This window comes from Mesocricetus auratus, unplaced genomic scaffold, assembly GCF_017639785.1.
Source record: "Mesocricetus auratus isolate SY011 unplaced genomic scaffold, BCM_Maur_2.0 Super-Scaffold_100676, whole genome shotgun sequence".
NCBI lineage: Eukaryota > Metazoa > Chordata > Mammalia > Rodentia > Cricetidae > Mesocricetus > Mesocricetus auratus.
The window spans coordinates 3,209,734-3,231,274 of record NW_024429266.1 but is presented as its reverse complement, the minus strand read 5'-3'; the positions used below and the strand labels follow the sequence as shown (position 1 = coordinate 3,231,274).

Genomic DNA, 21,541 nt, shown 5'->3' with positions numbered 1-21,541 from the left:
TTTTAAACAAACAGACCAGTAAACTGAACTCTTGACTACTTTTGACTTCAGTCGTTTCCAGTAGGTTATGACCAACTTGTTGTTTCTCACTGAGGAATTATGGGAACAAGATAAGGGTATTTTCTTACACCATTTTCATAATTTCCTTTATGTTACTTTGCCCTTACAGGACAGCTTTGCCAGGTTATAAAATCCCTGGCTTACACTTGGGCATAGTGAATTGTACAAATACTGTGCAAGTGCCTCTGCCATTAAATGACACTGCAGAGATGCTGGGCACTAACTTGAGTTTTCTCTCATTATTACTGATTTTTTTCCTTTTGGTTTATATGCCCAATGGATTCTTTACTTATCTTTGATAAGCGGTGACTTTACTAGGATACATGGTTGTTGAACTCTGTTTTTCCTGATACATGTGTGATCTTTATAGATTCTTTTTCCTCCATGACACAGTGTCTCACTATGTAGCTCTGACTGGCTTGGAACTCACTATGTCGACCAGGCTGGCCGCAAACTCACAGAAATCTGCCTGCCTCTACCTCCCAGGTTCTGTGATTAAAGGCATATGCCACTATGCCTGGGATAGATTCAAATATTTTATTTCAAATTTATATCTTTAAGTGTTTATTGCATTTCATTGTTTTTTTAAAAAATATTTTATTTATTGTGTATACAGTCTTCTGCCTGCATGCCAGTGGAGGGCACCAGATCTCATTCAAGGTGGTTGTGAGCCACCATGTGGTTGCTGGGAATTGAACTCAGGCCCTCTGGGAGAATAGTCAGTGCTCTTAACCTCTGAGCCATCTCTCCAGCCCGCATTTCATTGTTTTTGTTTTCTGCAAATTCTTTTTGTATGTCTTTTAGTTATTTTCTACTTAATTATCTTTAATTATTATATAATTTGTGTGTGCACACGTGTGTGCTATAGTGTATGTGTGAAGCTCAGAAAACAGTCTCAAGGAATTGGTTCTTTCCTTTTGCCACATGGGTCCTGGGGATCAAACTCAGGGGGTTAGTCTTGGCAGCAAGTGCTTTACCCACTGTGCTGTCTCCCAAGCCCTTTTCTGCTAACTCTTTTCTGTTGTTATTTGAAACAGAGTCTCATGTCGCCCAGACTGGCTTTGGACTCTATGGATCTGAGGGTGACCGTGGGCTCCTGGTCCTCACAGTGCCGCATCACACGTCACAGTCTGCTTTACCCTTTGACTCGGACACTCCTTCATTTGTTTATTTCCGTCTTTAATGTCTGTTGTCTGCAATGTCTTTTCTTTGTCCTCCTTTATATTTCTCCTTCACTTCTATGATTTAAGTTTTTCTATGTCTTCCCTGAATTCTGCCAGCCCATGCAACCCTTACTCCTGCAACCTGGACATCCTCCCTTGAGTTCTTGTTTTTGTTTTGATGGTTGTGGGTTTTATTTTTTTGTTTTTTGTTTTTTTTTTTGGTCGTTTTATTCATAGTAGTAGTTTTTTTCTTTAAGCCTTGCAAATTCATGCAAGAATATTTAGTCACAAGTTTTACTTTCTGTGTTATAATTATCCTAGTAAATGTTCTTTGATAGTCGTATTTGGTTGCTCATTTCTATAGTTTTTCTCAGTTAGTGCAATGACAGGCACTTTTTTATTCCATAGAATGTAATTGCTTAGATTTTCTGGAGTTGCTATTGTAGAAGGTTTGGATGAAACCGGATAGATTTCTAGATTTCATCTTCACATTGCACGTACAGTACCTGGATGTATTTGTCTGCACTGCCATAAAGCTTATTTCTTTCTAAGTCAGATTGAGTCTGGGAAGACTTATATGGCCAGTTATGGACTTTACTCTCATTTCCTTGCAGCTGTGACTGGACTGACATAGCCCTTACAGAACAGAGTCAACCCCCCTTCCTCGGGAAGTGCACTGCTAGCCCTTCCTTCCTTCCTTCCTTCCTTCCTTCCTTCCTTCCTTCCTTCCTTCCTTCCCTCCCTCCTTCCTTCCTTCCTTCCCTCCCTGCCTCTCTTTTCTTTCTTTCTTACACATACAACACACACACACACACACAAATCAGTTGCCAAATTTAAAATGTATGTGTATTCCATAAACCAGCTGACTGCTCTTGGAAATTGAGACATTGAGCAAAGCTCTCTTGTCTGGAGCTGTGTAGCCTGTTTCCTTTAGGTGACACCAGGCCTACATTTGCTTATTCAAGCAATCACTTCCTTAGACTACTTTAGTCATTTGCATTACCTGCATGTGTAGCACGAGTTCTAATAGGTCTTCTTTTTTGTTTGATTGTTTGTTTGTTTGTTTTTTCAAGACAGGGTTTCTCTGTGTTGTTTTGGAGGCTGTCCTGGAGCTCGCTCTGTAGACCAGGCTGGCCTCGAACTCAGAGCTCCGCCTGCCTCTGCCTCCCAAGTGCTGGGATTAAAGGCATGTACCACCAATGCCTGGCCTAATAGGTCTTAATAGTAAAAACCCGGAGTCAGATATTGAGGTTAAAGCTGAAGATCAGAGAAGCAGAGCAGCTGGCCACTAGAGAGTTCTCACCTCTACCAAAGGGGCCGTCCTGTCCTCAGACTGACTGCCTAGACTGCATGCAGACTCCATGAGCTCCTGTCTCCTTATACTCCTCCTGTCCACCTTATACCCCTCTCTGTCCAGCTATATCCCTTCAGTCTCCACCTCCCTAGTGCTGGAATTAAAGGCGTGTCACTCCAAGTGCTGGGATCACCTTTGTGTGAGCCCTGTTTCTCTTTTAGACTGGATCAACTTCATGTAGCCTTGAACTATCAGAGATCGTCTGCCTCTGTCACCCGAGTGCTAGGATTAAAGGCATGTCCACCACTTCCTGGCCTCTGTGGCTAACTAGTGTGACTAGCTTTGCACTCTGATCTTCAGGCAAGCTTTATTTGTTAGATTATAAAGAAAATATCACGACGTGCATGAATCCTGAGACTGTAGTTCTAACTATCTGCTTCTGTTGGAGAAGTGATAGTTGCTTTGTATTTATGTGCCGTAATATAATATTAGTGCCTGAAACCAGCAGACTCTGATTTGCAGTAGTTGTCAGTAGGCTCGCCTGCTCGTTTCATGGAGGAGAGTCATTCAGGGAAGGGCCAGTAGCAAGGGTTGTGACCAGTTTTTCAGCATACTGGTGTGTCAATCACCAGTATGCTGACTGTTTACTGCTATCTGTGTAGTCATTAGTAATCATACATTTCCTTTTCTGTGCATTGATGTTTCGCCTGTATATCTGCAGTGCCACAGAGGCTAAACTAGGGTGTCAGGTCCCCAGGGTCACAGATGGTGATGAGCTATCCTGAGGGTGCTGTGAATTGAATCTGGGTGGCCTGGGGCCGCCGCCAGTGCTCTTAAGTACTGAGGCATCCCTCCAGCCCTCTTATTTCTTTTGTATAAGTTAAGTGATATCTAGATCATCAAAACTTAGTGATTTCTCACGGGGTGTGATGGTGCAAGCCTTTGATCCCAGCCCTCGGGAGGCAGAGGCCAGAGGACCTCTGAGTTTAAGGCCACTTTAGTCTACAGAGCAAGTTCCCAGATAGCCAGGGCTACACAGAGAAACCCTGTCTCGAAAAACCAAACCAAACAAACAAACAAAATTCTCTTCAGTGTTTCTTTTTATTTTAATTTTAAATAAAAATTTCCTCTTTGACCAATTTTATGCATATGTAGTGTGTTTTGACCCCCATCACCCTGTCTCATTCTTCTAAATGACACCTTCCTCCCAGCAAATCCCTTTTGACTTTTGTGTCTTCTTTTTGTTGAGCTGATGAGGGTTGTTTACACAGGTGTGTTGGTAACGTTCCAGTGGCGACACCATTGAAGAAAATGACCAATCCCCACCCAACAGCCATTAGCTCCAGTTAGCTGAGCCTCGTCGCTCCTCCACTACACGGGGTAGATAGAAGGCTGACTGGCCAAGTCTTGTGCAGGGAACCACAACTGCCGTGACCTCGTGAGTGCCGTGGCCATCCCACATGCAGATGAGTGCTCCACAGCACTCCTCCTCATCTCCAGGCCCTTACTCTCTTTCCATCCCTTTCCTGAAATGTTCCCTGAGACTGAGGGTTGCCATAGATGTCAGTTTAGGGCAGAGAGCTCACAGGATCCTCTGCATGTACCCGGGGAGGCCAGTGAAGATGAGATGAAGGAGAGGTTAGTTATGTTACATTTCCTGCCAAGGGTTAGTAGACTTGATAAGACTCTGTTATCAAATACTTTCCCAAACTTTAAAAACTTCATTAACCACTAATAACCTAATGAAGGGGCCTGAGGAGATGATTCAGTGGGAAAAGCAGGGACATGAATGCAGAGGATCCCCTGAACAAGCTAGCTAGTTAGCTACACTAGCCAAAAGGTGAGGTTGGGCCTCAGTGAGAGATGCTGCCCCAATGTATAAGGCAGAACATCAAGGAAGCCTTGGGCACACACATGTGCGTTCATGTGCATTGTATCCCCGTACAGGTGTTCATACATGTGCAAACATACTTGGTATTGTTAGAAATTTGCTTTGTTGCTGTTTTGTTTTTCCAGACAGGTTTTCTCTGTAGCCTTGGAGACTGTCCTGGAACTTGCTCCGTAGACCATGCTAGACCCGAACTCACAGAGATCTGCCTGCTTCTGCCTCCAGAGTGCTGGGATTAAAGGTGTGCTCTGGTTAGAAGTTTGCTAATGCTTTAAGTTGAAGCTTATATTATTTGATAGTTTAGGGAACAAAATGTTTGTAATTTAAATACATCAAGATATTTCTAGGAAGGTAAAATTCAAGAGGTGAAAGCATGAAGGTTATGAGTTTGAGACAAGACTGGACTATGTAGTGAGATAGATCCTCTCACCAAACAAAGACAAAAATACATAAACTCATCATTTTAAATTATGCGATTCAGTGGTATGGTATTTGAATGAGAATGTCCCTCATAGGCTCATGTATTTGATTGTTTGGTTCGCAGTTGATGGACAGTTTAGGAAGCACGAGGAGGTTGTCCTTGTGGAGGAGGTTCAGAAATCCATGGCATTCGCACTTGCTCCCTGACTCATCTCTCCCGTCATGACGGTCATGGACTCACCTTCTGAACTGTGAGCCAGCCTCCAGTTAAATGCTTTGTTTCATAAGTTGTCTTGGTCATAGTGTTTCTTCACAGCAGTAGAATAGTAACTAAGACAAGTGGTGTCAGTATAATCACATGGTTATTATTCATAACCAGTGTCTAACTCCAGAACGTTTCCTAACTCACAAAGAAAAATTCCAAACCCATTAGCTCTTACTCACCATTCCTGCCCCCTCTTAGCAGCCATTAATCTATGTTTGTCTCTGTGGATTTTCTTATTTGGAACACCTCATAAATGGAATCACATGATACATGATCGTTATTATCTAGCTTCTTATATTTACCATACTGTTCTCATGTCCACCTCTATGATAACATGTGCCCGTCCTTATGTATAGCTGAGTAATACTCCATTATACAGATGGGCAGCATCCTGTTTATGCACTTACGAGGTGATAAATGTTTGCCTGGTGTCCATGGCTTAGTTATTCAGAATACTACTACTGTGAGCATTCAAGTGCAGTTTTGTATTGACATTGTCTTCAGTTCTCTTGTACCCAGGAGTCAGATTTCTGGGTCGTATGATAATTCTGTTTAACATTTAAGAAACTGCCAAAATGTTTTTCATAACAGCTTTACCATTGTACATTTTCATCAGCAATGTAGAGGTTTCAGTTTCTTTCCTCCTTGCTTATACTTATTATCTGGAGTTTTGTTGTTTGTTTTGGTTTTAGTTCTCACCATTCAGGTGGATATGAAGTGGAGATCTCCTGTGGTTTAGAGTTGCATTTCTTACTAATGATATTTTCATGTACTGGTGGCCATTTGTGTTTCTTCTCTGGAGAAATCTCCCTTTCTATCTTCTGCCATTTTTTTTAAGTTAGATTGCTTATCTTTTGAAGGTAAAATGTTGCTTTGCCTTGGGTGTTGTTTGGGAGCCTGGGCCCCAGAGCTGGTGTTGGAGATGGTGTGGTTTTTAAGAGACGGTTCAGAGTGAAGGCCATGGGTGTCCGTGGGTAAGTCTGGGCAAGCCCCAGGGAGAAGCTGGTATTTATTCTGAGACTAGTCATTCTCTTGAAAGGGTAATTTTGAAAGCCCGAGGCTGGCTCTCCAGTCTCTCTCACACTCCTGTTTGCTGAGGTGTTGCATGCTCCTGCTCTTGCAGTCTGCCATGAGGTAGCACAGGGAAGGTGGAGAGAGAGCCTGCCTGTGCAGTGACATCTGGATCCTCAGCCTCCAAAGTGGTGAACTTTTTTTTTATAAAGTTAGCCTGCCTCTGGCATTTTGTCTTATTAATGCAAAAGTGACTAATACAGGTTATAAGGATTCTTGTGCCAGGCGTAGTGGCCACACGCTTTTAATCCCAGCACATGGGAGGCAGAAGCAGACATCTCTGTGAGCCAGCCTGGTCTACATAGCAAGTTCCAGACCAGAGCTATGCAATGAGACCCTGTATCAAAACGTACGTGTGTGTGTGTGTGTGTGTGTGTGTGTGTGTGTGTGTGTGTGTGTGTGTGTGTGTGTGTGTGTGTGTGTGTGTGTGTGTAATGTAAGGTTTTTCTCGGCCTGGCTAGGTCCCGCTGCCCTTCTCTGCCCCAAAGAAACACACAGATGCTATTTTAGTTATAAATACTGTTGGCCTTTGTCTAACTTTTTCTTATTTGCTAGCTCAGTCTTAACCATTCACCCATTTTCTAATAATTCATGTATTTCCTTGTGGCCTATCTTACCGGAGAAAAGGTCCAGACCTCTTACACCCTTTTCGACTCCTAGTCCCACCTGTCTTGCTTCCCTGTTGGCCAACAGTGCTTTATTCATCAACCAATAAGACAAGCATATACATAGAATACTCCCCCATCATACTTTAATCTTTACATTGGTTTACTGTGTTTTTCATATTGTAACCCAATTCAAGGTCATGAAAATTCATACTAGTTTTTTCTATAAAGAATTTAGCTCTTATATTTAGTTTTGTGATCCATTTTGAGTTAATTTTTTTCTATGCAATGAGGTAAGGGAACTTTTTTACTGTCTATCTTGATTTTATATGTGTGGTATGCGTGTGTGATTGGGTGTTTGTATGTGGTGGGTGCTTATGCAGGTCAGAGGTTGACTTCAGGTGTCTTCTTGTTTTTGTTTTTGTTTTTTTACTTTACTGATGTAGAGTCAGCTGTTGAACATGGAACTGAATGATTCAATGAGTCTAGCTAGCCAGCTTGTCCCAGGGATTCCTCTGTCTCCAGCTCCCAAGAGTGCTAGAATTACAGGTGGGCCACCACACCTGCGACCTTTTCTGTGGGTGCTGGGGTACCTGAACTCCTGTCTTCATGCTTGCATGGCAACTCCCGAAACCTCATCATTTATCTGGTTGCCCTCTCATCATTTTGTGAGACTACTTTTCCCCCTAGGATGAATGATCTTGGCGTCCTGTGAAAAATGAGTTGATCATAGGGTTATGATTTATTTTTGTATTCTCAGTTACCACCTGTGACTCTGCACTCAGTATATGCTGCTGTGCCTTGGTTGCTGAAGCTGTGTGGTTAAGTTTGAAATGTTAGTTTTTTGCTGTTGTTTTGGTTTGGTTTTTGAAACGGTGTTAGTTTTGTGGAGTATCCACCAAATAAGATTACTTGGGCAGGGGTTGAAGCCAGTATTTATTAGCTGACTGGTGACTACACTGGGTGTTCAGGATCCCAGCCCTGAGCCTTTCTCTAGATGAGTTTTTAAGCACAAAAACCATGTCCTGAATTGGCATACTTCATTAACAAGAACAGTTAGCCTGAAGCAGAACTACAGAAGCAACTCCTTACACATTAGTGTGGGAGACACCAACAGTTAAAACATAACCAGTTAGTCACAGCTATGCAAAGTGCCCCAAAGAAAAGCAGATGGTCTGTGTTTGTGTCCTAGAGGACATAATCTGAGACTTTCTTGACAAAGTAGCGTTGAGATTCTTCTCTGGATGGTGCACAGACTATGTTGGTGGGATAGGATTTCTGTGGAGTAAGTAAGTAGAGGCGGGAGCATTGACGCCAGGAGGAAGGGCATGTCCATAGGCAGAGAGGTTTTTGTTGGTGGAAAGGGAGACCAGGCTGCTGCACTATGGAGGGGGAGTGTGAGGGGCACTGGAGGGCGGGAAGCTGGAGAAGCCAACTCTTGGAGGCCTTGCTGTGCCTAGAAGTTTGTAAATTTTTCTAGAAGGATTTAAGGGAGTGATGAATTGGATTCTTACTTGATATACTATATGATGGAAGTGACAGCCGATTGCTTGGTGATGGCGGTGGAGCTGGAAACTAGGGAACTAACTGGGGAGTGTTACAGGAGGGGTCGTCAGAACACCAGGGTGTGCACACGGGGCGTGAGGTGCAGCCATGCCTGTGCGGTTTCTAGTGGAGCCAGCTGTGTGTGTAGCTGGGGACTCCCAGAGAAGGAGAAACTGAGACGGAGGTAGAGGAAGGGCATCCAGTGGAGGGGGGCCGGAGATGTGGGGGTGCACAGGTGTGGGGGTGCATCGGTGTGGGGTGTAGATGTGGGGGTGCACACACATGGGGTGCATAGATGTGGGGGTGCACACACATGGGGGCAGAGATGTGGGGGTGTATATGTGGGGGTACACACATGGGGGCAGAGATGTGGGGGTGTATATGTGGGGGTACACACATGTGGGGGCCGGAGATGTAGGAGTGCACAGGTGTGGGGGTGCACACACATGGGGGGCAGAGATGTGGGGGTGCACATACGTGGGGGGCACTGGAACTCCAGAAGAAATGTGAGCCAGCTAGGGACGTTTAGGGACTTGCCAGTGGTATTTAAACTTGTGGCGCTGGGGTCAGCACACCTCAACCTTCCTAACGCTGTGACCCTTTGTGCAATTCCTTGTGCTGTGGTGACCTCCAACCATAAGGTTGTTTTCCTAGATATTTTATAACTATAATTTTGCTGCTGTTATGAACTGTAATATAAATGTCTGATATGCAGGATATCTGATATGGGACCTCTGTAAAAGAGGCCATGACCCATGGGTTGAGAACCACTGACCAAGGGAGGAAGGGCCTGAGGCCATGTCTCAGGATGTGTTAGTGCCTAGAGCAGCAGCAGAAGGAATGAGTCCAGGGCCACAGACAGCAGTGCAGGGGTGGGCTTGGGAGCCGTGAGTGCTTCTGCAGTTTCTGTTTGTAAGATGAGCCCTAGCATCTTTACTGCGTTTGGCAAGAACAGTTTCATTGAGGAGTAGAATTGGAGAGTACATTGAACTGCATTGGAGATGAGTGAGGAATGGGAAGGGACCAAACAGAATCAAGCTTGGCTGTGGTGACAGCTGTAGAAGGTGATAGTCGGGGTCAGGAGAAGGCTCCTGTAGCCTCTCTTTTTTCCCCTCATTTTTAAAATGGAAAATGCTATATTCCAACCCACTTTGGGTTATACCTGATAGAGGATACCCGTACATGGAGAGCACTGCCTTGGTTGCAGAGACAGCTGTCTGGAGCTTTGTGGAGTGGTCCTGCTAAAACAGAAAGGTGGTAAAGCTCCTCCCCGACAGCGCCCGCCCTGTGCCCCCTCAGGTGCGGCCTCCACGGCGCCCCCTCAGGTGCAGTCTCCACTACCTAGTGTCTCTTCTAGCTACACCACACTCTTTCTTTCCCGGTGTTCCAGCTCCCACTGTCACCTGCTTTCTGAGCCTCGTTGGCGTCTTCTCAGGAGCTGTGACTCCTGACCATTGGCCTGCGTCTCTGCAGTGTACAGAGGGTCAGGGCGCTGTGCCCACATTAAGTAATGGCCTTGAAAATGTGTGCTCCTGTTTCCTTGCTATGTGTAGCTGCTTAACAAAATCTTTTAGGGCTGGAAAGATGACTCAGCAGTTAAGAGTGGTTGCTCTTCCAGAGCTAGGGTTCAGTCCCCAGCACCCACAGCAGCTCATAACTGTCTGTAATCTAACACCCTGTTCTTGGGCCTCAGGCACACATGGTGTTACGTAGACATCCAGGCAAAACACCCATACACATAAAAAAGAAATAAAATTAATTTTTTTTCTTTTCCGTTTTTGGTTTTCCAAGACAGGCTTTCTCTGTGTAGTCCTGGGTGTCCTGAAACTCACTCTGTAGACCAGGCTGGCCTTGAACTCAGAAGTCCACCTGCACCTTCCCAGTGCTGGGATCAAAGGCGTGCGCCATCACCACCCAGTTTAAAAGCATTATAGACTGAAGTTGAATCGTGCGTGCGTGCGTGCGTGTGTGCGTGCGTGCGTGCGTGTGTGTGTGTGTGTGTGTGTGTGTGTGTGTGTGTTGTGGAGGCTGTAGGCCAGCACTGGGTACTTTCCTTGACTCCTCGTCACTATTTTTTGCAGGTCTCTCACTGAGCTTGTGGGCCAGTCCAGCTCAACTGTCCAGCCACAGACTGGCCTGCCGCTGCGGAAGCTTTGCTTTCATTGGTGCTGGAAGTCTAACTCAGGTCCAGACCTGCTTTTCTCTGGCACTGGGAAGGGTCCGTGCGCGGTAGTTAGGAGTACCCGCTGTACTGAGCACAGGCTCTGCCTCTTACCCTCCCCTGCACTGGTGTTCCTGTCTCCTTAGAACTTGTCAGTTGCTTCAGGGCAGAGATTTGTGGGTCTTTCTTCTACATGAGAGGAAGGTTGGAAGGCTGTAGGCCTTGGTCTAAATCCAGCTCTCTGTTTTAAAACACTGTTTTGTAAGTGCCCTCTAGCTAAGAAATTTTACTGCTGAACATCTGTAATCAATCTGATAATTCAAAAACACTTTAAAGTATAATTAAATACAATATTCTTGCCCAAGAAAGAGTTCCATTCTTTTCATTAGTAGGATTGTATCACGAGAAGTTGGGTTCAGGTATGGTTTTTTTTTTTAGTTTTTTGCCAATAAAAATTCTGCAAAATATTTTTTAAAATAAGTACCTGTGCAGTCAGTCTCCTCAGGCTTGCCAGCTCTGTTTGTCAGTGGACGCTCACAGCTCTGCTTTGTGTTGGTTACTGTTGTATTGTATTGTACTGCTGCGGAACTGAAGCCTCAGACGTGTCTGCTCTTGACAGTGTGGAGACCAGCAGCTCAGACACGGGCTCAGAAGGCAAACGCTGCACCTCATGCCCCAGCTCTGTCTCTTCCAGCTTCCGGCTCCCACCCTCTTCCTCCAGGGTTACACTGCCATCTCCCCTGCCTCCCTCCCTCCCTCCCTCCCTCCCTCCCTCCCTCCCTCCCTCCCTCCCTCCCTCCCTCCCTCCCTCCCTCCCTCCCTCCCCTCCTTCTCTCCCTCCCCTCCCTTCCCTTTCCTTCCCTTTCTTTTAATGCACGGGTGTGTAGGCTCACATGTTGTGGGATATGTTTGCGCATGCTTGTGTGTGTGTGTGTGTGTGTGTGTGTGTGTGTGTGTGTGTGTGTGTGTGTGTGTGTGTGAAGGTGTGGTTCCTTAGACATTGTCCCCTACTCCCCAGCTTCAGGGTCTCTTACTGGCCTAGAGCTCATGACTTAAGATAGACAGGCTGGCCAACAAGGCCCAGAATCCTCTTTTCTCCCCTCCCCAGCATGGGGCTTATAAATGTGTACCAAGCTATCTGGTATCTTTATGTGCCTTCTGGGGATCAGATTCAGGTTTATGCTAGTGAGCACTTTACTCACTGGGGTACCTCCTAGCTCCCTCCTCATCCTCCATCCTCCTTTTTTAAAAGGATTTTTTGTTTTTGTTTGTTTTTGTTTTTTGAGACATGGTCTCTCTAAATAGACCTGGCTGACCTTGAACTCATAGAGATCCACCTGCCTCTGGCACCCAATCAAAAGGCTGGATTAAAAGGTGTGCACCACCACACCCTACTTCCCTGTTTCTTAAAAGGACAAGTGTGACTGGATTTAAGGTCTACCTGGATAATCCATGTGGCATCTACAGAGTCCGGGAGTTTCCCTGGACAGGAAGGAGAGGGGAAACTTCCTGCAGAACCTGTTTAGGGTTCCCAGGGACCACATGTCTCCCAGGTCCCTGTACATATCCCGTGGACTCTAGGTTTGCTCAGTGCTGTGCCCTTGGTATGTTTTAGGTATGTGATCTCCTTTGTCTCGCTTGTCTCTGTCATGTTCATCTCTTAGGATTAGTCTTGAAATGACATTTTCCTTCTTGTGACCATAGTTTTTTCAATTTATAGTTTGCTCTTTACATCACTTTATCTGATATTGTTAGGCACTGATAGTCTTCTGTTAAGACTTACTTTTAAAAGAAAAAAAATTTCTTCCATCTTGCAATTAGGTGAGTAACCTAAGATCTCATTATAGGTGGTTGTGAGCCTCCATGTGGTTGCTGGGAATTGAACTCATGACCCCTGGAAGAGCAGCCAGTGCTCTGAACCACTGAGCCATCTCTCCAGCTCCGTGCTTTGCTCTTTATTTGGTCATATTCTAGCTATGTTCTTTCCCTTTTCCATATTTGAAACTGGGACTGTGGTCAAAGCCTCAAACCAGAAACTGCATTAACCCCAATTATGACTTTCTTTGGATCTCTTGGGTGTTTAGCTGGTGTGACTGCTCACGTTTGGTTTCAGCTCTTTGTTAGGCTTCCCTAATTTGTCTAATTCAGAAGTTCTACTCTCCCTAGTCCCAGCACCTTCATGTCCTCTCTCCTGCTGTCTCTTTATCTGTTGGCTTTCAGTGCCTCATAAACTTAATGTTGGATGACCACGCCCAAGGCTGTGCTGCTGCAGCGTGGAGCATCTCCCCGTCAGAGCCACTGACTTCTTGTCTTCAGAAGCCTTCCTTGTCATAACTCTCTTTTCTTTCGCTTTTATAAACTCTTAACCTTCCTAATGCTGCGGCCCTGACTTAGGGGATACAGGTTTGCCCAAGTTCACTTTATGTTCATACAAGGACAAAACTGTCAGACAAAAAACGTTTCAAAGAACTTTTCCATCAATAAGCAACCCATATTACTATTAGATATTTAAGAGTTTCTGGCTATTATGAATAAAGCTGCTATGATCATAGTTGAGCAATGTCCTTGTGGTGTGAATGTGCCTCCTGTGGGTATATGCCCAACAGTGGCATTACTGGGTCTTGAAGTAGATTGATTCCCAGTTTTCTGAGAAACCGCCATACTGATTTCCAAAGCAGCTATACAAATTCACACTCCCACCAGCGTGGAGGAGTGTTCCCCCTTTTCCACATCCTCTCCAGCATAAGCTATCATTAGAGTTTTTGATCTTGACCATTCTGACAGGTGTAACATGGTAACTCAGAGTGATTTTGATTTACATTTCCCTGAGGACTAAGGATGTTGAGCATTTCCTTACGAGTCTTTCCACCATTTGAGATAGTTCTGTTGAGAATTCTGTTTATATCTGTACCCCATTTTTTAATTGGATTATTTGGTAGTTTAATGTGTAGTTTCTTGAGTTCTTTGTACATTTTGGAGATCAACCCTCTGTCAGATGTGGAGTTGGTGAAGATCTTTTCCCATTCTGTAGGGAGCCGTTTTGTCTTGTTGACCGTGTCCTTTGCTTTACAGAAGCTTCTCAGTTTCAGGAGGCCCCATTTATTCATTGTTGCTCTCAGTGTCTGTGCTACTGGTGTTATGTTCAGGAAGTGATCTCCTGTGCCAGTGCATTCAAGGGCACCTCCCACTTTTCTCTTCTAAGCGGTTCAGTGTAGATGGATTGATGTTGAGGTCTTTGATGCATTTGGACTTGAGTTTTATGCATGGTGATAGGTAGATATGGCTCTGTCTACAGCCTTTTACACGCCAACATCCAGTTATGCCAGCACCATTTGTTGAAGATGCTTTCTTTTACCCACTTTATAGTTTTGACAATTTGGTACAATTGTTGCCATGCAGGAAGCTTAGACGCAATAAACACCGTGTAAACTAGGCATGTGATGCATGTCTACAATCCTAGCCCCAGAGATGGGAGTAGGAGGATGACTATTTCAAGGTCATCTCTGAGCACCCAGAAAATTAAAGGCGAACCTGGGAGTGGGGTGGGGTGGTGGATGTTTTCATTTGGGGGAGTTGTGGGGCTGTTCCCTGTCACAGTGTGGTGGTTATGGAAAGCTACAGGATGTACACTAGGAAAACATAGAAGACAAAATTTTTTAGAAATGTTTTCAATCCAGTTGAAAGATTTTTAGATGTATATAAATTATAGAGTGATATAATACCAAAGAATGCATGGTGGTGAAATAGCAGAAGTGAGCTACATTGGTGACATGAAAAACAGAAAAATAATCAATAAAAAAGAGTGACAGTTTACAAAACTAACTTCAAATAAAGCTAATGAAGAACCAATTTAAGTCACCTATGTCAGGGACAAAAGGGAAACTGTTATGGCTGATACCAAGGACTTACCAGTAAAACAACAACAACAAAAACCCCAAAATACTTGAAGACTTTACAGATTTGACAGGTTAGGTTAAATAGGCCAATCCTTTAAAAATTGTAGCAAAATCTAAAATGAAATGGAACAATTTGTTTCTGTTAAATAAAACCATTTTATACAAAAGAACTTTCTTTAAAATTTTTTTGAATGGTTCAGAGATGGTCCTAAATAACCCTACTAAACATTTGTTTTGTATAGGGTGAGCAACAAGGATCTAGTTCATTCTCCTACTGTAGCTATCCAGTTTAACCAACACCATTTTTTTGAAAATTCTATTCAACTACATTTCTTTTTGTGAACCTACTCTTCCTTAGAATGTACAAGTAGTTTTTGGTGCAGTAGTTTTCCACCCAGGTGTTTTAAGCTAATCTAATTCATTTTCTTCCTTAAAAATGAAAACATATAGTTTTGAAATATTCAGATAATTTCTGGTACAGTAAAAATGAAAGACTCTAGGAGTCATCTAATGATAACTGGTGTTAATAAGTCTGGAATTCAATGTGTTAAGACACACAATCTTACTCCTCAATCTCAAGGAGCTGGGGAATGTAGCTCAATGCACTCCCTAACATACAGAAAGCCTGGGGTCCATTCCCAGAGCTGTCAAACATCTTTAACTTGGTTTTTCATTAATCACCTTTAATGCCTGATAGGTGAAACCAGCTGGGGTTCCCTAATTCAAGTTCCAGTGCCCGTTACTTGGAGATAGCGTCAGATCTCATGGCTCAAGCTATCAGTTAATCCCCAAGACTCCTTGCCTCCATAGGTCCCTTCACACTTGTTTTTAACCTGTGTTTCTGACCGGTTGCTCAAAATCAGGGTCCCACAGCCATCTTCTCGGGGTCAGTTAATATGCTCAAGTGAGTCACAGAGCTCAGGGAAACACACTTGCCAGTTTATTATGGAGAACACTACAAAGGACACAGATGGAAAGATACACAGGGCAAGGTCTGGAGGAAATTGCTCGAGCCCTCCGAGAATTTACCTGTCTCCAGCTCGCATGCTGAGTCCTTTCGCAACTCTGAAGAGACTTTATTGGGTACCAGATGTTAACAAGATGGGTATTAAAACCTGGCGAGGTTTGTCTTTGCACATTCCTTCCTCTAGGTATGTGCCAAGATTTCTTCTGAAGTGCCTATTGTATACCAGACAAGGAAGGCACAGGAAAGGCGAGGAGGATTAGTGTTTCTGTGACCAGCCACAAGAATGACATGTTTTAGTTTCTGCCACCTGCCCTAGAAATGCAGGTTCTGAGTGACAGCTTACAAAATAATTAAAATGGATATACCATATATCACAGTTGGTAGTATAATTTAGAATAAGTAGACATACTCTGAATTTTTTTTCCCATGAATGTTTTATCTTCTCATAATTTTCTTTGTTCCTGTTTCCTTTCTTTCCTTTTCTTCTTCTTCTTTCTTTCTTCCTGGTTTTTCGAGGCAGGTTTCTCTGTGTACTCTTGTCTGTCCTGGATCTCATTTGTAGACTAGGCTGACCTCAAACTCACAGAGATCCACCTGCCTCTGCCTCCCAAGTGCTAGGAATAAAGATAATGTGCCACCACCATAGGCTTATCACAATTTTCTTATCTATTTTCCTGATGGTAAACACCCAAGTTGTAATAAACATCTTTTATACCTATAATTTTAACTATTTGGATAATGTAGGGTAAGTGAAAATATTATCATTTTATATTTTAAGGGATATTTTGGGACTCTCAAATGATGTCAACATTGTGACTTTTATAGAAAATCAACCCAGTTCCAAACTTTCAAAAGACATCATTAATGTCTACCATTTTTTTCTAATAAGAGATTTTTAGTCACATGAAAATGTTTACAATGACCATTTGAAATGTTCTGTTCTGCAGTGATGGAATGGGGGGAAGATGTTAAAGCAATCTCTAATGACGAAGCAGTGATGTTGGTGAACCACCAGGCAACAGGAGACGTGTGCACGCTGATGATGTGCCTGCAGGACAAAGGACCAGTAAGTGCTCGGTGCCTCAGGCAGACAGCCTGCAGGGTGGGCTCAGACATGAAAAACAGAGTTTTCAGTCACCCCAGGAAAGGGACTTAAAGACTTAAAAGATAATGATGATGGTGTCTAGTGTTGAACTGTTGATTTTGCATTACTTATGTTAATAATTAAAAGTAATCAGCAAATCAAGTACATTTAAAGTACGTTTGCCTTTAATCACTCAAAGAATTATCACCTGGGAATTATGTTCCTAGAAAGCTAAATTAATAGTATATAAACTATTGGAGTTTTTATTAGGCCTTCAACTAAGTAAACCAGTAATAGATGTTCACTGATTACTTAACATTTATGATGAGTAACTGTAAGAAGTAAAGGACTTGACAGCAAATGTGGTGGCTAAAGCCTTTAGTCTTAGCAATAGGGAGACAGAGGCAGGTGGATCTCTGTGAGTTTGAGGCCAGCCTGGTCTACATAATAAAATTCAGGGCAGCAAGGTCTATGTAAAGAGATCCTGTCTCAAAACAAAACAACAAACAATAAAGACTCCATCTCTCCAGGAGCCAGCAGTCCATTATCAGGTGGGAGATGAGATCATAACAATATATAATTGCAAAACGAAAAGCCTGTATTTGAGGGTGAGCTCACCATGTGCCCGTTGACATAGGCCACTTTGCAGAGGAGAGTGCTCATATTCTTGTCCTTCAGGGTTAGGCAGAATTTAGCTAGGCTGCCTCTAGTAAAATGGTTTTGGCAAAACCTGAGGTAAGGTAAGTTTAAAGAGTTTTGAATCACCAGATAAGATCAGAAAATGAGGTAAAATCAAAAGAAAGTAAGTTTAGGTATTACATGATCTGTGTTTCTTATCTGAAAAGCAGGGATGTAATCTTGGTGGAGTGTGAAATAAATTTAGTCCTTCCTTATAATCATATTCTCAGATTATTAAAGAAAAACTGCTACTGTGTAGATGCATTTGTTCATACAATAAAATGAATTGTTTTCCCTTGAAATTCATAATGTAAAACTGTGTGTGTGTGTGTGTGTGTGTGTGTGTGTGTGTGTGTGTGTGTGTGTGTGTAGGGGGGAACCCTATTTGGCTTTCTGTAGAGGCAAATACCCAATTGCCAACATTTTTTAGTCTCACTGATAATGGTAATTACATTTATAACGATTACTCTGAAAGCATGCAATGTGCTTAAGTGGTCTTAAGTCTCAAAGAATGATTCAGATGATCAGTGTAAAATGTGCCTGTGTCCCATTCCAGTTTGTTGAGGATGATAACTGCATATTAACTTAATGTTAGGTAGTCATGGGAACCAAAGAAAGGCTGGTTTGTTGCCTTTGGTAAAATTTGAATTAATATGGTTAGACTTAATTGCCTGTCCTGAGAAATTGTTTACATTTGTTTTATTTTATTTGTATAATTATGTGTCTGTGTATGTCACATGTGTGTAGGTGCCTTGGATGCCAGAAGAGGGTGTCTGGTCCCCTGGAGCTGATGAGGGTGCTGGGAATCTCTCTCTACAAGAGCAGCAAATGCTCTAAGCCACTAAGCCATCTCTCCAGCCTGCCCTGAGTAATTTTGTATAATTCTATGATATTATCAAATAATTGAAATCTAGACATATTTTAAAACTAATTTCTACCCTTAGAGTTTTAATTTGTTTCCTCTTGCTTTATGAGCATGAGTCAGTATTAATTTATATTGACAAATAGAAATATTTATTTGATTGATTATTTACTCCATAGTCATTCAAAGGTTGAATGTCAAATTATATACCCATTTAAAATTCCTCTTGGGGCTGATGAGATGGCTCAGTGAGTAAAGACATTTGCTGCCAAACCTGATGTCTCAGGGTTTCTCTTGCTGTGAAGAGACACCATGACCATGGCAGCTTTTGTAAAGAAAACATTTAACTGGGGCTGGCTGACAGTTACAGAGGCTTGGTCCATTATCTTCATGTCAGCGTGCAGGCAGACATGGTGCTGGAGAAGGAGCTGAGAGCTCTGTATTTTGATCTTCAGGCAACAGAAGCAACTGTGCGCCATATTGAGTGTAGCTTGAACATGGGAGACTTCAAAACCCAACCCACAGTGACACACCTCCTCCAACAAGGCCACACCTCCTCCAACAAGGCCACACCTCCTCCAACAAGGCCACACCTCCTCCAACAAGGCCACACCTCCTCCAACAAGGCCACACCTCCTCCAACAAGGCCACACCTCCTAACAGTGCCACTCCCTATGGGGACCATTTTCTTTCACACCGCCACACCTGATAACCTGTGTTCAATCCCCAGAACCCACATGTTAGGAGGAGAGAATTGACACCTAAAAATTATCCTCTGACCTCCACATGTATGCATGTACACACATGCATGCACGCACAGATGGGGAAGGGAGGGAGGGAGGGAGGGAGGGAGGGAGAGAGAGAGAGAGAGAGAGAGAGAGAGAGAGAGAGAGAGAGAGAGAGAGAGAGAGAGAGAGAGAGAGACACGTTCTGTCTTACTCATTAGCCCTCCACTTTACTTTTTGAGACAGGGTCTCTCACTGAACCTGGAGTTCACAAATTTGGCTAGACCAGTGACCAGCAAGCCCTAGGGATCGTCTTGTCTCTACTCCTCAGCACCTGAGATTATAAGCACCTTCCACACTTGGCATTTACATGAGTGCTGAGAACCAAAATCAAGTCTTCATGCTTGCATGGTGTCTTGTCACTGCTCTGTTGCTATAAAGAGATACCACAACCAAGGCAACTTTCATAAGAGACAGCATTTAATTGGGACTTGCTTACAGTTAAGACGTGTGGTCCATTATCATCATTGGGGGTGCAGCATGGGGGCATGCAGTCAGGTGCTGTAGCTCAGAGTTGTACCCCGGAACCATAAGCATAGAGAGAGCACTGGCAAGGGCCACCCCCAGTGACACACTCCCTTAATCCTTCTAATCCTTTCAAACAGTGTCTCTTCCTGATGATTAAGCATTCACATATATGAGCCTGTGGGGGCCGTTGTTACTCAGACCACCACACATGGGAGGCGCTCTACCAGTGAGCCGTCCCTCAGTCCTGTACTCATGTGTGTGCACTTTCTCTTCTTAAAGCAGGTCAGTCTGATAAAGGTGGTGAAAAACCAAGGCAGGAGATACAATGTTTTTTTTTGAACCTTTATTGCCTTTTGTTTTGTTTTTCAAGACAGGGTTTTTCTGTGTAGCCCTGACTGTCCTGGATCCAGGCTGGCCTTGAACTTATAGAGATCCTCCTGCCTCAGTCTCTCTTGAGTGCTGGGATTAAAAACATGTGCCACCACCACCTAACTTCAGTTTCATTTTTTATGTATACTTATGACTTAGTGTTCTAATACTAGGAATGAAGACCAATAATTTTTTAAGATTTATTTATTTACTTATTATATACAGTATTCTGCCTGTATGTGTGCCTGCAGGCCAAAAGAGAGCACCAGATCCCATTATAGATGGCTGTGAGGCACCATGTGGTTGCTGGGAATTGAACTCAGGACCTCTGGAAGAGCAGCTAGTGTTCTTAACCTCTGAGCCATCTCTCCAGCCCAAGAGCTATAATTTTTTCATGTAAACTCTATTAGTAACTGTGCTGTATTTGCAGAAATATCACTAGATTTAAAATATTTACAACACTAGATGGACTTAGCAGACTGAATATATATATTTGTATGTGTATATATGTGGCGATATCTCTTTTTTATTAATTCATTTTTTACATTCCAATGTGGTGATATCTTGCTTGTATAAATAAAGCCTGGCTGAGGGTTGGAGAATGGAGCTTGCCACTAGCTAACCATAGAGGTTTGCAGGTCTGTACAGACAGACAGGAAGTGAGCTACCTGGGCAGAAATAAGATATAAGCAGGGAGAAACAGGAACTGGCTCTCTTGTCTGGGGAAACACTAAGGAGGTTAAGGTGTGGTCATGACTTGCTCCTTCTCTCTGATCTCTCAGCATGTTCCTCTATATCTGACTCTGGGTTTGGATTACTTAGATCAATTAAGAACTCCATTTATGGGGCTGGAGAGATGCCTCAGTGGTTAAGAGCACTTACTGCTCTTCCAAAGGTCCTGAGTTCAATTCCCAAAACCCACATGTCAGCTCACAACTGTCTGGTACCCTATTCTGGCATGCAGATGTACATGCAGACAAAGTATCCATATACATAAATAAATAAATCTTTAAAAAAAAAGAACTCCATTTATGTATATATGTGTAATAATAACTAAAGAACAAGTCATGAAATTGAGAGGAAGTTGGGGGGGTAGAAATGATATAATTGTAAAATTCATAAGAATTTGTCAAAAGAATAAAAAATATATTTAGTCACTAATTGAAAATATACTTGAATGATCATGTTGAAAATATGGAGACTTCACCAGATTCTACAGTGTGCTGTTGCCAGCACTGCCTTACCCACGTCTTGCATTTAATATTTCAGGCTGTTGCTCAGATGATGTGGCTGATGGATCACATCTTCAAGTACACAAACTTTGGAATTGTTTCCCTGATTCATGGGGACTTCTTTATCAGACAGGTGAGTGATGAGCATTGCTCTTTCAGTGTGCAGACGCTGGGACTGAGTGTTGATTATAAAACGGCAACATGACAAGCTGGTTGAGCTAGGTAGACCCTGTTCTGTCTTGGGAGCTCCTCCTCTGAATCTGCTCAGGCTCACTTTGGATATGGGTGATCCAGCACCTGCCACACCCGCTCTTCAGATTATTAGCTTATTTTTCACATCAAAGCAATAGATAATCTCCCACAAATAGTTTTGGGGATTAAGTGAAGTAAACATGTAAAGCCCTCAGAACAGTGCCTCCCAGCCTTACCATGCACACACTGTCATTACCTACCTTCTCCCATTGCTGTTATTTGCAATACCCTGTTGTGCGGTACCAGGGGGTGATTTTTTTTTCCTTTTTTGTTTTTCAAGACAGGGTTTCTCTGTGTGACAGCTTCTGGCTGTCCTGAAACTCATTCTGTAGACCAGGCTGGCCTCAGACTCAGAGATCCACCTGCCTATTGAGTGCTGTTATTGTTCACTGTCCCACCTGGCTGGAGATTATTAATAAATAAATATGATAATAATGATGACAATAATAGGAAATGTTGAGGGAATTCATAGTTAA

General features: G+C 43.2%; 1 protein-coding gene across 2 annotated transcripts in view; it reads left to right on the top strand.

Moving 5' to 3' along the window:
- Positions 1–21,541, top strand: part of Lpgat1 (lysophosphatidylglycerol acyltransferase 1) — a 50,323-nt gene that overhangs the window by 8,297 nt on the left and 20,485 nt on the right. For both annotated transcript variants that reach the window (XM_040738922.1, XM_005082864.4), the window contains exons 3-4: positions 16,283–16,401; positions 20,851–20,946. In XM_040738922.1, coding sequence (XP_040594856.1) covers positions 16,283–16,401; positions 20,851–20,946 — 215 coding nt within the window. The remainder of the gene's footprint in view (positions 1–16,282; positions 16,402–20,850; positions 20,947–21,541) is intronic.